We start from the raw sequence: 14,995 nt of genomic DNA, 5'->3' as shown, positions 1-14,995 counted from the left end.
CCCGCCTTCTCATTCTTTACTTTCCTGCCTTTGTTGGCATCCATTCTCCCTGTGCTTTTGGATAGGTAAAGCCAGGGAGGATATGTTGACTTCCTTGTTTCTTTGTTTAGCAAGAGCTTTACAAATCTTTTCTACTGAGGACAGCTCCCCAGGTCACAATACTGACACCAAGATCTCAGCACCGGCTGACAATTACAGGGCTTAGAGTCAATTACAGGACATTAGGAGGAATTAGAAAAGACTCAAACCAAACTTTTAAATCTAATATAGAAAACCTTAAATGCTGGCTTGAAATAAATGTGGATTTCCTGAGTCACTCCTGCATAAACAAACATCGATTTCATGAGTTTTTCCACAATGGCACACACTCCTTCACAATGGCCCCTGACAATTATATTGTTCATAGGTTTTACCAGCATGTTGCCCATTACTAGGTAACTTATGCAAGTACACAATAGTGGGAAGGCAGATCACAAGACTAGTTTCCCGAATAAGCGCAACAGGAGACAGCACGTGATGTCCACACAGAGAAAAGAAGGGCTGCGGAGCAAGCTACTTTTAAGGACACACATTGTGTTGCCACAGGAAAAACATTGTTTGCATATCAATAGATCGTGTGTGTGTGTGTGTGTGTGTGTGTGTGTGTGTGTGTGTGTGTGTGTGTGTGTGTGTGTGTGTGTGTGTGTGTGTGCATGCGTGCGTGCGTGCGTGTGTTTGTGGGTGTTTGTGTGTGTGAGACAAAGGGGGGAAAGGGGGTTTGGGACTCTGATTGAAATGTATCTCTTGGTTTACATCACGCAATGGGAACTTCACAGGCACTGGTCATATCAATTATTAGTCAAGTCAAGCTGAAGGGAATTCTCTGTGCTTTGTCAGTGTGTTTGTGTTGTGTGTGTGTGTGTGTGTGTGTGTGTGTGTGTGTGTGTGTGTGTGTGTGTGTGTGTGTGTGTGTGTGTGAGTGTGTGTGTGTGTGTGCGCACAACACATGATTGGTCACTGCCAGTGGAAGTCTATGTTTGAGAGTAAGCCTGCCTCTGAATGTCATCTATCATGATATGAGTTATTCCTGGTTGTTCCTTTACATTACCTCAAACATGTTAGCCACTGTATTTTTAAGGATGGCTTGTGTAAAGTTTATAATTTACCATATGACATTTAGAATAAAATCGGATTATCTTACTTTAACAACTGATATTATATAATTTAATAATAAACAACCTATGGCGTGTCACAACTTTATCAAAAAAAAAGGCTGTCCTTTTTGCGGGCCAGCTTCTTTCCCAGTGGATGTTCAGTGCCAGCTGTCTGTGCTGCAGTAAAGTACTGCTTTCCCAAGCTCCGACCTGTGGGAAAATCTGTTGTGGCCAGTAATTGATTCCGCCCTGCCAGCCCCATTACTCTCCACTGCAGTCAAACTGCCAGTGATCTGCAGAAAGCCTGTTAGCACAGCCCCTTTTCTCTTTCTTTCTGTCTCCCCCACTCACACAAACATGCATCAGAATCCCACCAAGTTCTACTGTTAATTCCATCGCTACTTCGGTCCGTCCCCGTGCATTGTTTTTATTCCATAATCCACATGCTTTTGTGCAGTTGTTCACCCCACGTTTGTCCAGTTTATCGGTCCATATGGATTTATACTTTCCTTGTAGTTAGTCAAAATGTCCCCTACAACGTCTACTGTTTTCTTAACATAAGCTTATTTTCACAAACAAATTTAACTTTTGCTCCAAAAATAAAGTTTTTTCCACTGGTATCATGAATTACTGCTATGTAGTCCACTCCAGTCACATATCCATGTGACAGGAAAGGTTAGAGAGCACTTGCCCGTTTGGGAGATGCCAAAGATATTTATGATCCTTGGAATCATCATGAAAGGGATGAGCCTTGGGTATTTGGCCACCCCTTGAACCCCCCCCCCCCCCCTCAAATTGTGTCATGAAATATTAAGTGCAATCATCTGTCGAGACGGTTTACTTAATTGTCACAGCCTAACACTTACCACATGTCTAAATAAAGGTAAGTGCCCCCCCTCCCAATTCATCTTCAATTAGGGGTTCTGCTCTGCACCTCTGCTTTTGTGTTTCCCAGTCTCAGCTCAGCAGGTGGGGTATAGGGGGGCAGTAAGTGTGTGTTTGTGTATATGTGTATGTGTATGTGTATGTGTGTGTGTGTGTGTGTGTGTGTGTGTGTGTGTGTGTGTGTGTGTGTGTGTGTGTGTGTGTGCGTGTGTGTATGTGTGTGTGTGTGGGGGGGGGGGGAGGCTCTGGAAGTACAAAGGGCTAGGATAAAATTAGGATTTCTGACACATATTCATATGACGACTGTCTCACTGTCCCACGACTATGACTCGCCACATTGATTACATAAAACCACTTTGATCACAACCTATAAAAGAGTTTCGGCGGAAGGCATATTTCATTTACCCAGAGAAAATAATTGTTCCATGTGAGATGCAGAGAGATGAGGCCTCAGGCCAAGTGATTTATCAGGGATTCTCATGACTCCAGAAGGCTTTATATAACTACCAGCTGAGGGGTGCACTTTCCCATGTTGTAAGGGGTCAGGATGCTGCCCTCCAAGCACTGTGGCAGTTGTTTTTCACACAAGAATTCCAGCCCACTGTTGGGGGATCTGAGAGAGTATAAAAGAGGAGCAGAGAGTTGTACAGTATGCATCACTTTAGCTCCTGGTGAACCCTCCGCCCACTGCCCTCTGCTCCCGGTGGCTATGCCCCATGGGCAGCTCTCCCTGCCTCTCACTGTAACGACAGAACAAGCAGTGTCTCTGTGAGCGGCAGCCCCCCCCCCCCTTTCATGCCCTTTCAGCCCCAACGTCGGTGTGCTGCAAACCAGAAGCCTGAGGCGTAGGGAGCGTGTGGGATGAAGGGATGAGAGAGAAGATCAAAGCAGGAAGGATGAAACAGCTCAAAGCACACAAGCAAAAGGCACCTCCCTGACCTCCGCAACACACACACACACACACACACACACACACACACACACACACACACACACACACACACACACACACACACACACACACACACACACACACACACACACACACACACACACACACACACACACACACACACACACACACACACAAACACACACACACACACACACACACATCACATGGCTGCGCAGAACGATTGGCGCCCGCCATGGCCTCTGGTTCCCCCCATCCAGCAGCCGTGTAAAAAGGCCCAGAGGAGGGGCCACGTCGCTCAGGTCGTGTGAGCCTCTCAGCAGATGGTTGGGACCTGCTGGGAACCATTCCTGAACTCACACCTGTGGCAAACTGGAGCATATCTTCCCTTCATACTCTTTGCCTAATATTTAAAGCTTTTTTTTCCCAACATTGCAACAGGCCTTGAAGTCTAATTTCTTCATTCTGTGAAGTATTTACAGCATGGCTTTTTTTTATTTGATTGTGAAAGCACTTTTTTATTGTTTACAATGTTTCAAAAGTAAATTATGACTCAGATGGACAAACTTAAAGACTTGTTTTGGGTTCCCGAAAATGCTAGCAGCAGGTCTCCATGAAATAAATAAATCATTTTTGGGGTTTGGTAAAATAAATAAACAAGTCTCAACTAAAGTATGTGAATGACAATGCTTGAGACTTTCATAGATCTCTAGATGTAATGTGTGTGAAGTTTACCAAGCATAGAAAAGGTTAAGTTAGAAGGAAGGGGAATACAAACTTGAAAAGACTTGCATAGTCTGTAAATAGGTATGTTTAAATGTTTGGTGCCTTTTATGGAATAATTATATATTTGAAGCACTGCTCCTCTGTCAGATTCTCCCAGTGTTAACTCAAAGTTCACCATCAACATGATCAGCTGTGACCGTAGTTTTACTTGCCGGCACATGCCGAGTCAGACTTGCAAACTCCCCTTTGGCACTGAGGATCCTCTCTCCATTATTCATGAGTCCTCAGGTTGGACCCTGGGAACAAGCTGAGCGAGGCCCTGTGTCAATACGAAACACTGGCCGCCACAATGGGCTCTGCTTCCAACTACACTGTTGACAGACACCAACACAAAGGAGCTGAAAGGGGTCCCCCTCCGTTCTCACACACACTGAAGAATGAGTCAGTGTGCTGCCGCTCAGAGCTGTGTTTGTACAGTATATACAGCTTTTGTCCGCGGCCACTGTTCTCCCATCAATGAGGGCTGAAGTGTTGATGAAAACCAGGAGGAAAGTTCTTCTCTGTGGCTGCCAGTGAGAGTTCATGTTCATTAGAAGGGATCCTTGCCTGCTGGATGGCACCTCTAGGTACGCAGAACCCCCCCTGGGTGACAGAACAACAAATAATCGGCTTATTAACAACATTTCACGACATATTAGAGCTTAGGCTCTTTGACTATCACATCATTACTGCTTGTCATTGAAGTTAATGAATAATGAATGCACTTGCTCCAGGAAATCAAATATTCCACCCGTCTGACAGCCATTAGGTCTTCATACGTGGAACGTATTGATTTTCTAGTTTCATATTGACAGCTAATTTTGAATTATACATCAAGCACCGACTTTGATTTACATATGGATAATTATCAATATAAATGATTATCCCTTACCAAAAGCTACAAACAGACTAAATTATGAGGGCATGCAGACCATGTGACTTAGTGACTTTTTTCTGAGTTGTTCTTCTTTTTCTTAGTCAACAGGAGACAAATTGTGCTTAGGCCGTACTTGTTATTTAACCAGAAAAGCTGTTGGTCTTTCATAATTCAACAAGCATTTTATAAGTTGCAGACAGTGACTAATCCATTTTGAATGGTTTAATACAGTCCCTCTTTGCTCCCAAATGATGTCTGCAAGACCTTTGTAAGACCAATGTGAACGTATTTCAGTGGGAGGCAGTCAGAGGAGGATATAACAACTGAATCCATTTTAATCAGAGCACTAATCTGAAATGCCTCTGATTTGCTCTGAGCATCTCCAATCATTGAGGTCTATATATACTCTCTCAGTTTGACTCTCAGCAACACTGAGGAACTCTTATATTTGTACACAACCAAAATGGAATAAAGGGATTTATGGGCTGTTTCTCTTTGTTTCATTTTTGTATCCATTCGTCTGCATTCACTATCTGCATTTTGTATTGCAATGGCATTCATAAAGAGGATTTAGATTGAAATATATAAACATAGGTGAATTAAATATTTATATTAAAGAGTCATTACTTTTTCTTCCTTTATTTTATTGTCTTTTTGGTTTCTCCCAAATGAACTTTAAATCAATTGCCTTTGGGTATGTTTACATTTTTGGGGTTGTGTTTAGTTATGAACAGATCTTCCAGAAACAGATTTATTTGCTTTTCACAGGCGCCATCTACCGGTCAAACCGAGCGTTACCATTCACTCAGTGAGGGAGTGATGCTGTTTCGTGGCAATTTTTTGCAATTATGGAGGAAAACATTATAACGACCTTTGAATTTAACAATTACTTCATTTTATTGTGAATATCATTCTCTTAATGGCTATATTTTAAAAGCAAATATTTACAAAAATTCAATTTAAATAATATATCATTTTGATGTCCTAATATGTGTTGGTCTTGATTTTTTTTCTTTTACATATTTAAAATACACGCACATTCAGTTTTTTGTGTAATCAAGCAACATGCCTATAAACCAGCTGAATATTAATATTTCTTAATGTCGTTCAAGTTATTATGGATTTTTATTTTGTATTTGTCTGGGTCTTAACTTCTGCAGGGGCGACATTCAACCTCACACAACACTAAATCCACTGGATGAATGCAGAATAGTCAGCAGACCTGGGCTAAACCCAGATTGTCCCTCTTATAAAACCCCATCAAACCCCATGTTAAACCATCATCAAAATCAGATTCAATAGACACGCCCCCTAATCCGTTCGTTTACATGGCAACGTCGCAGCCTGCTGCTGATTGGACAGCTCTGAATCAAGCAGATGCTTGATCAGTCTTCAAATATGAACTTTTCCCTGGGCGCCGGTTTTTCTGTTCTTCAGTTGTGAACCTGAAATATCTTTGATTGTGTAGCGCGGACTGAGATTTATCTTCATCATCATGGTTGAGCTGTTTGTTGGAACCTGGACTTTGCTTTCCAGCGAGAACTTTGATGAATACATGAAGGCAATCGGTATGGATATATTTAATTATTTAAAGAGTATCATAACAAGAGGGGTGGTTTTAATGATGCATTAAAAGTCTTAATGTAAGGATGGGAGAATCGAAGTTTTCGACAAGCATCCATAGCATCATTTACACCATTAGACAGTTTACAGCATCTGATATTAACCCTCGTTTTGTTGAAGGTGTGGGCTTCGCCACCCGGCAAATGGGGAACATGGCAAAGCCTAATCTGGTGATCAGCGTGGATGATGCTGGGATGGTTTCAATGAAGTCTGAGACTACTTTCAAGACCACGGAGATCAAGTTCAAACTGAACGAAGAATTCGACGAGACCACTGCAGATGGCCGAAAGACCAAGGTGGGTCATCTTCTGTCTGTCAGCTTTATTTTTATTAACGCTATATTGTGTTTCTGACAACCAAACGTGATTTCCAGACCCTGATCACGTGTGAGAATGGCAAACTCGTGCAACAGCAGACGTGGGAGGACAAGAAGACCACATTGGAAAGAGAGATCCAAGATGGAAAACTAACAGCCGTGAGTAATTGTGCAATATCATTGTGCAGTATCATTAAATGGTTGTAGTTTTTTTTAAAACTGCGTTATGTAAGATTTCTAACTTTTTAAACATTGTCTCAACAGAAATGTGTTATGGATGACGTGGTTGCAGTGAGGATTTATGAGAAAGGAGCATAATCAAACATCAGTTGTTTTAGACTTGACTTTCACATTACAGGACGCGAAAAAGAAAACAAGCTGCTGCCAAACATGCAAATAAAGTCTGAACTGTAAAAATCTGTCATAGTTGTGCATTCATTTATAATATACTTTTAATTTTTGTTATTTACCCAGAAGAAAAGGACTAAAATTGACAGCAATACAAATACAATTGTTAGAAAGAAGGCACAAAAGGAGACGTTCCTTAAAAGGAACCAAGGGAATCAAGTATTGTGCATAAATCAAGTTGTAGGCCTAATTCAGTTGAAAAAAAACGTTATATACAGCCTATGAAAAAGAAACATCCATCTTCTTGTTTGCACAAAGGTTAAAAAAATCTGGATTTGCTTGCGACCTCTTTATACTTTTTTAAAAAGGGCTTTTTGGTCAATTACATTTTTTAGGCTTTTATTGCTAAATGAATGTTCAAAGCATGACTAAAATGGTCAGAATTAACAATCAGTAAATAAGACCACTGATCTAATTATTTTAAAATCTGCTCCTTCCAATCTGGGTTGGTTTAAATTCAGATACAATGGCCAGTTAACCAGTTTTAAACTCCTGCATCCTCCCAATCTCTAAAGCTTTAGATGTGGATATAGTGGGCTTGACAGAGGCCTTTTGTTCAAACAAGAAAAACATGTCTGATCAGAGCAACCCTCATGTGGGTGACTGGGTGGTAGGAAGGCCAAATCCCTGCTTGGGGTTAAAGCAGTGACCCCTCATTTGTGCCAAGCCCCTCTTGTCTTGGAAGCAAAGATGTGGAGTTGAAGCAAGTGCACATCATTTGTGTTAATTAGGGTTCTTTGGGGCAGTAGGTTGAGGCCCAAATTCTTTGTTAAAATTCCAGACCAGAGAAGGATTGTGGTGCTCAAGAAACAATGCGTATCTACTTATAAAAAGCCGATTTGTTACCTGGAATGTTACATCATAAGACCATGCCACAAAAAAATGTATTCAGGCATTTGGCATATCTTGAACATGAATGGTTTTAAATATAAAATAATGTGTAACACCGTCTAAAGAAAAGCTCTTTTTAATGTTATGTGAGATATAGTTAAGTATGTCAAATAAAAATTACTTAATGGGTTTAAATTATGTCAAATTCTCCCACTCATTTTAGATTCATGAATAACGTATTGTTAATGATCAAACTCAATCACTATAGTGTGTCGAAGAAGGCTTATACAACCAGACCTCCTTTGACATGGGTTTTCCCCTTTGAACACAATCACACCATTAGCTGAGGAATTGATCAGATTGTTATTCAACTTGGCTGCTTTGTGTAAAAAGGTGACATGCACTTATTTAATGTGTCATATTATAGCAAAAATATATATATTTTATAATAGATCAATCATTATCATATAACATCAACATTACAACATTTAAACACATATTACTAGGACCCAAAGTGATACATCAAACAGCTTAAATATGAGTAGCAGCAAGCAATGTGAAGTGATTAATCCAGCAAAGGTTTGAATCTAGAAATAATATCTCTCAAACCTACAACAATTTAAAAAAATCTCATTACCCTAAACTAATAATGTAATATTCATAGCCAAAAGCTCACTGCAGTTTATTTCTCGCAGAAATGCTACTCCCTTGTGGCTGATTCTTGTGATAGCAGCCATGATTGGACAGTACCATTATATTCTCATAAGGGGGTGAAGTTGGGGCAAATGTATTAGTGTTTTATGTTATTTGAGTTTTAAGTATCATGAGCGTTTGTCTGTCTTTAGAAAACACATATCTTATTCATTTGAAGGCAATATAGTCTCAAACAATAAGGATTATTTGACCATAATGTTTGTTTTTAGTGAGCTGCCACATGAGTTGATCCGGAAAGTCATCGTACGTGACGTGACGTGACGCCCTCATCAAACATGGCTGACGAAGAAAACACAAACATGGAAGTCGATAAGGTAAAGAATAAACCTTTTGCCAACTCAGTTAAGCCCCTCGTTGACGAGGTAAAGCAACGAATAAACCACCAGAACAATGTCAAAGTTCAGAAAGACGCTGGTGAAAGCTGTACCACAGCAGAGTACTGCGAGAAGCTGCAGGGCTGGATGTGGCAGTACTACAGTGGATATGTCAGCTGGCAGAGCTGGGTGGCGACCATGTCCTGCCCTTATTACTTACAGTCTGACACTGGACCGTCGACGACACCGCTTGATATCAACTCAATGAACTGGTATAATGGTCCGTTTGGGCTTCCGTCGTCGAGCTATCCACCTGCCGGCTCCTCGCGAGCAGGTGAAGCCGCCGGTGGGGCTGCGGTGACCGCTCAGCCGCAGCAGCGCCAGGAGAACGGAAATGCACAGAGACCAGGTACAAGCTGCTGGTGCTTTGCGTTGACTTTGTAAGTCTCCAAATTGTTATAATGTGAGGTTATACACCCCCCACCCCAGGTTGCCAGATGCTGGAAACAAATACCCTACTGTAGTTGTCGTTTAAAAAAAAAAGTATAAGTCTGAGTCTGCTTATTGACTGCAAAATGGGAAATTCCAACTTAAGCCTGCATAATAAATGATGGTCCTAACGGTCCGTCCACACAACAGCTTTGAAAAAATCTTGAAAATCCTTAACGCTGCTGTGTAGACGGGCGGTAACTATGTGCATGTATACATGTTTAAACATACTGTATAAAATCATCTAGTCCATGTCTATTAGTTTTTTTGCACTAATTTGTATAGTTTACAACTGAAACTCTTAACATATAGGCCTACAGAGATAAACGTTTTCCTTTTATTTAATGCTTGATTATTGGTATAATATTTCTCTATTTCTTTTTTTAGGTACTTGTGCTTGAAGTCTTATCTATTCTTATTTGCCCATCTTTGTTGCCTTTTTTTACTTGCTGTTTTGTTTATTTTTTTGTCCATGCATAGAAAGCAGTGGTTTAGACACACTTGGCCAATAAAGGTGAATTTGATTCTGATTCTAAACAAGTCTCAGGTAAATAGTTATATTTCATTAACCGTACCAAAAAAACAAACGAAAAGATGGTTACCATACTTAAAATACTTTATTCAAAACCTTTGGGAACTGGATCTCTGTAAGCCAGACTTTAGAGTTGACTATACCTGCCTGACTTTCTTTTCTGCTATACTTTTCGCCAGGTCGGGAGTATAGCATTCCTTCACCTCTCCAAAGACTCCTGGCTGAGGTGGTGGATTTCTTCATACTGTTTTTCATCAAAGCAACTATTATCATCAGTATTATGCATCTGAGTGGAATCAAGTGAGTTTCTTACTTGTATGCTGATGAAACAATATTTAGGCCTGTGTTTTTATCCCTTTAAACTTTAACTGTAATTGAATAAACACCCTTAGGATTAATATAATAGAAATGCTTCATCTTTTTCAGAGATGTTTCCAAGTTTGCCATGCATTTCATAGTGGAGGAAATTGATGAGGACACATCCATGGAGGAGCTACAGAAAATGATGCTTGTTGCTCTTGTGTACAGGATATTAGTGTGTTTTTACGAGGTGAGCACACATGTAAAAATATTGAGCATGCTATGACAGACAAAGTCAAACAAAACCGTGGTCTTTATCTTAACTGTTAACATTTTGGAAAAGCTGCCATGCATTAAAGTAGCACCATTCTCTCTTCAGATTGTGTGCATTTGGGGAGCAGGAGGAGCCACACCGGGGAAGTTTCTTGTTGGACTCAGAGTTGTAAAATGTGACTCATCTATTCTGGTTCAGCCTAACAGGGTGCTTGTAGTGCCCGCAACTAATGTGTCTCTGTCTGCGTGAGTAGTTCCTTTTAAAGATTATCTTTTGGAATTTTCACAACAAACATGACCTTCTCTATCCTGTATGCTAATGCCTGTCTCTGTCTCCCTCTGCAGATCAACTGTCCGAGCCTTGAACAAGAACTTTTCAATTGCCTTCTTTTTCCCCGCCTTCATCACACTTCTGTTCTTCCAGCACAATAGGACTGTTTATGATATGGTAGCTGGTACAATTGTTGTCAAGCGCTCCAGGATCAGATGACGCAGGAGAAACCAGAAGAAAGTCCTACTCAGCAGGCACTGTGTGTGTTTAAAAAGACCTGCAGAACCCAGACCTCAGCCTTTCAGGGTATCAGCAGAAAACACAGGAGCATTAAGATGAGAGTTGGATACACATATGAACTATTTCAGCTCCTTAATACTTGGGTTTGGTTTATCTCGGACACATACTGTATTTCTGCATGTATTTTTTTACATGCTGCTTTCAGAAACTGTTCCATGTGCCAAGTTAATGTCTACTTTGAAGACAGGAATAAGGATGGCATATGTCACCATTTCATTAATACAACATTTGCCTCTTTTTAAATACTAACCTTTCAGATTAAGGGGGAATGTCTTGTATCAAGCAGTATTGAAGTTGCTAACTATTAATTTATGAGATTATACCGTCTGTATTTGTATTAAAACGTGTCTTAAGAATAGCTTGCCCTGATTTTTCAGTCATTGACTTTCGTAATGCAGGATGGATGCCTATTGATCGTGTTTTTCAGATGGTGAAATGCTGTGGTTCTAAGACACATTTAAATGTATTTAAAGGAAATGTAAACTTAATCGCAATTTATCTTCCTTTTAATCTGACAGCATGTGTGTGGCAGAAAAAATTATGTATTACACAGTTTATGTGATTCACTGTTTTTGCATTTAAAAAAATTAAATGAAAACACCACTATTTCTCTGCATGTTGGAGATGTCTGCTGTTCGATAACTCTTACTGGACTTTCAGACAGTGATTTCCACCAATTATCAAAACACAAAATAATCCAAAACATTTGTTTAAAAAGTTCACGTGTTATTTTATAACTCATGGAAAGGTTTATTAAAGCTGCTTTTGAATCTTGTGGTCACGCTAAGATACATTTTCTTTATATTTTTAGTTTAGTGTGCCATTTAGAACTTTAAGATTGTGTCCAAAATCGTCTCTACTATCACACTAAAATATATATCCCAGTATAATTTCTTTAAGAAAATAAATAAATTAATCTTGTAACATAATCATTAAATGTAGTCATTCTAAATAGTTTTCTTTCCCTGTTGTAAGAAGATGAAATAGTAGTTAGTGGAGTTTGGCTTCATCTAGTGTATATTTGACATCACATATCACTCTGCCCATCTGGTGATGCCTCATGCCCTGTAAGCTTAAAGCATTCCTGCATTAAATAGTTTTAATGTTCTATGTGTTCTCATTTATAAAAAAAAAAGTAAATCACAGTAAAAGTGAATAATTCTCTACCTCATTAAGGAACAACCTAAATCAACTTGTTCCAATAAATGTCTCCTCCATTCTTATAGCATGTCATCCATACTTGCAGATGACGGCTAAAGCTCTAATTGTTGGCAATGAGTTGACATGGTGATGGTGTTAGGCACACTAAGTGGCAGCTTCATCTGACAGCCACAGATGGTAGCCCCAGATTACAGAGTGACCCCCATCCCACATGCTGCTGCCATGCACCATGCCATTACTGTAGGCAAGGGAATAATATAACTCATAGTTGTGATTGGCTTTACCGAGGAACAGAAAAGTGTGGGCAGAAATTATCCACCATTACTGCTCTGAATATGGATGAGGGAGTGTTGCTGTGGTTGGAGTTGAGGCATGTTTGTAATCTAGTTTGCATCCACATGCCCTGGCTCGTATCCAAAGGGAATGTGCAGGAGGAAGATTTTAGGAAAGCTCAAGGGAAACATAATTTCTACAATATATTACAGAACTTTGGTAAAACTATTGTGAAACACAGACAACGTGTCACAGAAATCCAATGATGATGGCAATGCAGTTGACTCTTACTATTACAATACATAATGGTAGACCGATAAGTTGAACTGTGAAATCACTGCAACTATGTTCAAAAGCATTAGTCTGTTATCTATCCCATGTTCTGTGGCTATTGTTTAATGCTTTGCTTGACAAATCAAGTTCCTTGGTGCCACATGGCATGCCATACGGCATCGAGTTGGTAAGGTATTCAGCCTGAGTTTCTGCCACCCTTTTTGGCTCTTTTAACAACAGAGTCCTCTCAGGCAGCATGGAGGGCTCACAGCTTTCTCTGACAGCCATGTGTCTGTGTCTGAAATATCCACATACATGGCCGAGGGATAAGGTAAACAGTCTGGGCTCAACTGGACTAAAATATTCTCTATGAATTATACAATTGGTGTTCTTCTTGGTCAGTATTCATTCATAACACACAAAGTTCTCAATAACCGGGCCCTCCCCCCTACCTCACCGACCTGATCCACCACTACACCCCTTCCCACAGCCTTCGTTTATCAGAAGCGAACCTCCTCTCTATCCCCACACGAACCAAGCTACGAACCTGGGGGGACAGAGCCTTCTCCATCGCTGCCCCCACACTCTGGAACTCCCTTCAACAACACATCAGAGACTGCACCGACCCCCCCACATTCAAAACAGTGACCAAAACACACCTCTTCAGATTGGCTTTTAATTTGTGAATTGTGTTGTGTTGCTGTTTTAATATCTTTTTATTCTATTTTATCTCGTTTTATCACCACTGTAAAGCATCTTTGAGCACCTGAAAAAGCGCTTTGAAATTAAATGTATTATTATTATGATTATTATTATTATTATTATAAGATGTACTAACATGTCAGCTGCTGCTGCTCTTCACTCACACAGCAGCAGGCTCCAGGTGTTTTGAAGTTATGGAAAGGTGCTGTGAACTGAAATGCTGCACCCGGTTGTTTTTATTTCTGCCAGTGTGTCTGTGCCCAATGGAATTCCTCTCAAGTGCAGTCAGTAATTACAGTCTGCCTGAGTGTGTTGAAAAGGCTGATCATGAAGAGGAGACCTGTTGACTGGGGTGGGATGCAAACGACTGCTCCAACACTTGAGGTGTCATGGAGGACAAAAGCATTTATGAATGTATAAATGTGCACACTATTTCACATACATTGTAGGGGAGAGTGGGGTAAGTTGAGCCATTTTTTTGTTATGCTGTCCTCTAAGCAAGGAGAAATGACACATAGTAAAATGAAAGCACACACCTATAATTCAGGATGTCTCCTATCAATGGCAATGATAAGAATTAATATTTGATCAAGGGCAGTGAAAATATTACTTCTAAAAAAAGTGGTCTTGTGGCTCAACTTGATCCAGGTCAGGGGGTAAATTGAACCACTGTTCAAACCTGGGCATACCTGTTCAAACCGGGCATACCTACAACAAATCTTAAAGGTAACTTTAAACAATAAATAACAAACCAAATACAAGTTTAGTTTTTCAAATATTTTTAATATAAATTTCAATTGAATTGATTGATTTTTTTGTAACATGTTAAAAGGAAAAGTAATCATACAAATGGTGATAACATTTCATACATCTTACCAATCAAACACAAGGTGAATTCAATTCAACTTTAAATGTAGCCTACAATGAGCTCTTATTATCAACTTGGCCTACTTTCCTTCATTTCTCCATTGAAAAACTGTCTCAACTTACCCCAAGGCCCATGGTTCACTTTACCCCATAGCCACCATTTTAGAAAAAATAGCATAGCAAATTCAGAGTCATCTTTAGCTTAATGATTCACATGATTTAATACGCTTCCAACACATCAACATACAATATGTGTTTAAACCTGGATAATTTTTTTTGACATGACAGCCGATATAGCTGACATCTAGAACATTTACTTTGACGAGCAAAAAACGTTTTTTTGTAAAAATGTTTACTTACCAGACTTACCATCTCTCTTTCACAGCACACAGGCAATGAAAATGGGAGGAGCTTGCATAATTTATGGTCAGGTGATTACAACTATAAGGTTACAGGGGTGGTTCAATTTACTTTCTCCCCTACGTTTCTTTTATTATTTTGAGGAATATTGGAATGAATTATGCCATACTCTATATAACATATTTTAATTGATTTGAGAATATATGTTGAATATTGATTTATGGATGTGTTATTTTGTTTATAAGGTACCAAAACTATTGTCGAGGAAAGTGTGTAAAACAAGGAGGAAGATTGTTATTTTCAATCTAAAAAAATCTTTAAATCCAGCTGCCTTTCTCATCCCAGTCATTATTACAAAGCCCCTAAGGCAATTTAAAAATGGATGTGAGCATCACATCAGCACGGTTTTGGGATG

General features: G+C 39.7%; 2 protein-coding genes across 2 annotated transcripts; both read left to right on the top strand.

Annotated features, from left to right (window-relative positions):
* The first annotated feature begins 5,948 nt into the window (after window positions 1-5,948).
* fabp4b (fatty acid binding protein 4b) lies at window positions 5,949-6,931 on the top strand. Its single transcript, XM_079640699.1, has 4 exons — window positions 5,949-6,141; window positions 6,317-6,492; window positions 6,570-6,671; window positions 6,777-6,931. Exons 1-4 carry the CDS (start codon window positions 6,069-6,071, stop codon window positions 6,828-6,830), a joined length of 405 nt encoding a protein of 134 aa, XP_079496825.1. The 5' UTR covers window positions 5,949-6,068; the 3' UTR covers window positions 6,831-6,931.
* Window positions 6,932-8,581: 1,650 nt separating this feature from the next.
* Window positions 8,582-11,550, top strand: fam8a1b (family with sequence similarity 8 member A1b). Its single transcript, XM_079640267.1, has 5 exons — window positions 8,582-9,188; window positions 9,980-10,100; window positions 10,227-10,350; window positions 10,480-10,619; window positions 10,719-11,550. Exons 1-5 carry the CDS (start codon window positions 8,741-8,743, stop codon window positions 10,861-10,863), a joined length of 978 nt encoding a protein of 325 aa, XP_079496393.1. The 5' UTR covers window positions 8,582-8,740; the 3' UTR covers window positions 10,864-11,550.
* Window positions 11,551-14,995: the final 3,445 nt, after the last annotated feature.

The sequence above is a fragment of the Notothenia rossii genome (assembly GCF_949606895.1).
Source record: "Notothenia rossii genome assembly, chromosome: 7".
NCBI lineage: Eukaryota > Metazoa > Chordata > Actinopteri > Perciformes > Nototheniidae > Notothenia > Notothenia rossii.
This window is presented reverse-complemented; position numbering and strand designations above follow the sequence as displayed.

Bases quoted from the DNA above. Each gene is read 5' to 3' on its own strand.
- fabp4b (XM_079640699.1), top strand. From the start codon at position 6,069: ATGGTTGAGCTGTTTGTTGGAACCTGGACTTTGCTTTCCAGCGAGAAC. The intron at 6,493-6,569 runs GTGGGTCATCTT...CGTGATTTCCAG, and splicing joins CAGATGGCCGAAAGACCAAG to ACCCTGATCACGTGTGAGAA. The intron at 6,672-6,776 runs GTGAGTAATTGT...TTGTCTCAACAG, and splicing joins AAGATGGAAAACTAACAGCC to AAATGTGTTATGGATGACGT.
- fam8a1b (XM_079640267.1), top strand. From the start codon at position 8,741: ATGGCTGACGAAGAAAACACAAACATGGAAGTCGATAAGGTAAAGAAT. The intron at 9,189-9,979 runs GTACAAGCTGCT...ACTTTTCGCCAG, and splicing joins CGGAAATGCACAGAGACCAG to GTCGGGAGTATAGCATTCCT. The intron at 10,351-10,479 runs GTGAGCACACAT...TTCTCTCTTCAG, and splicing joins TATTAGTGTGTTTTTACGAG to ATTGTGTGCATTTGGGGAGC.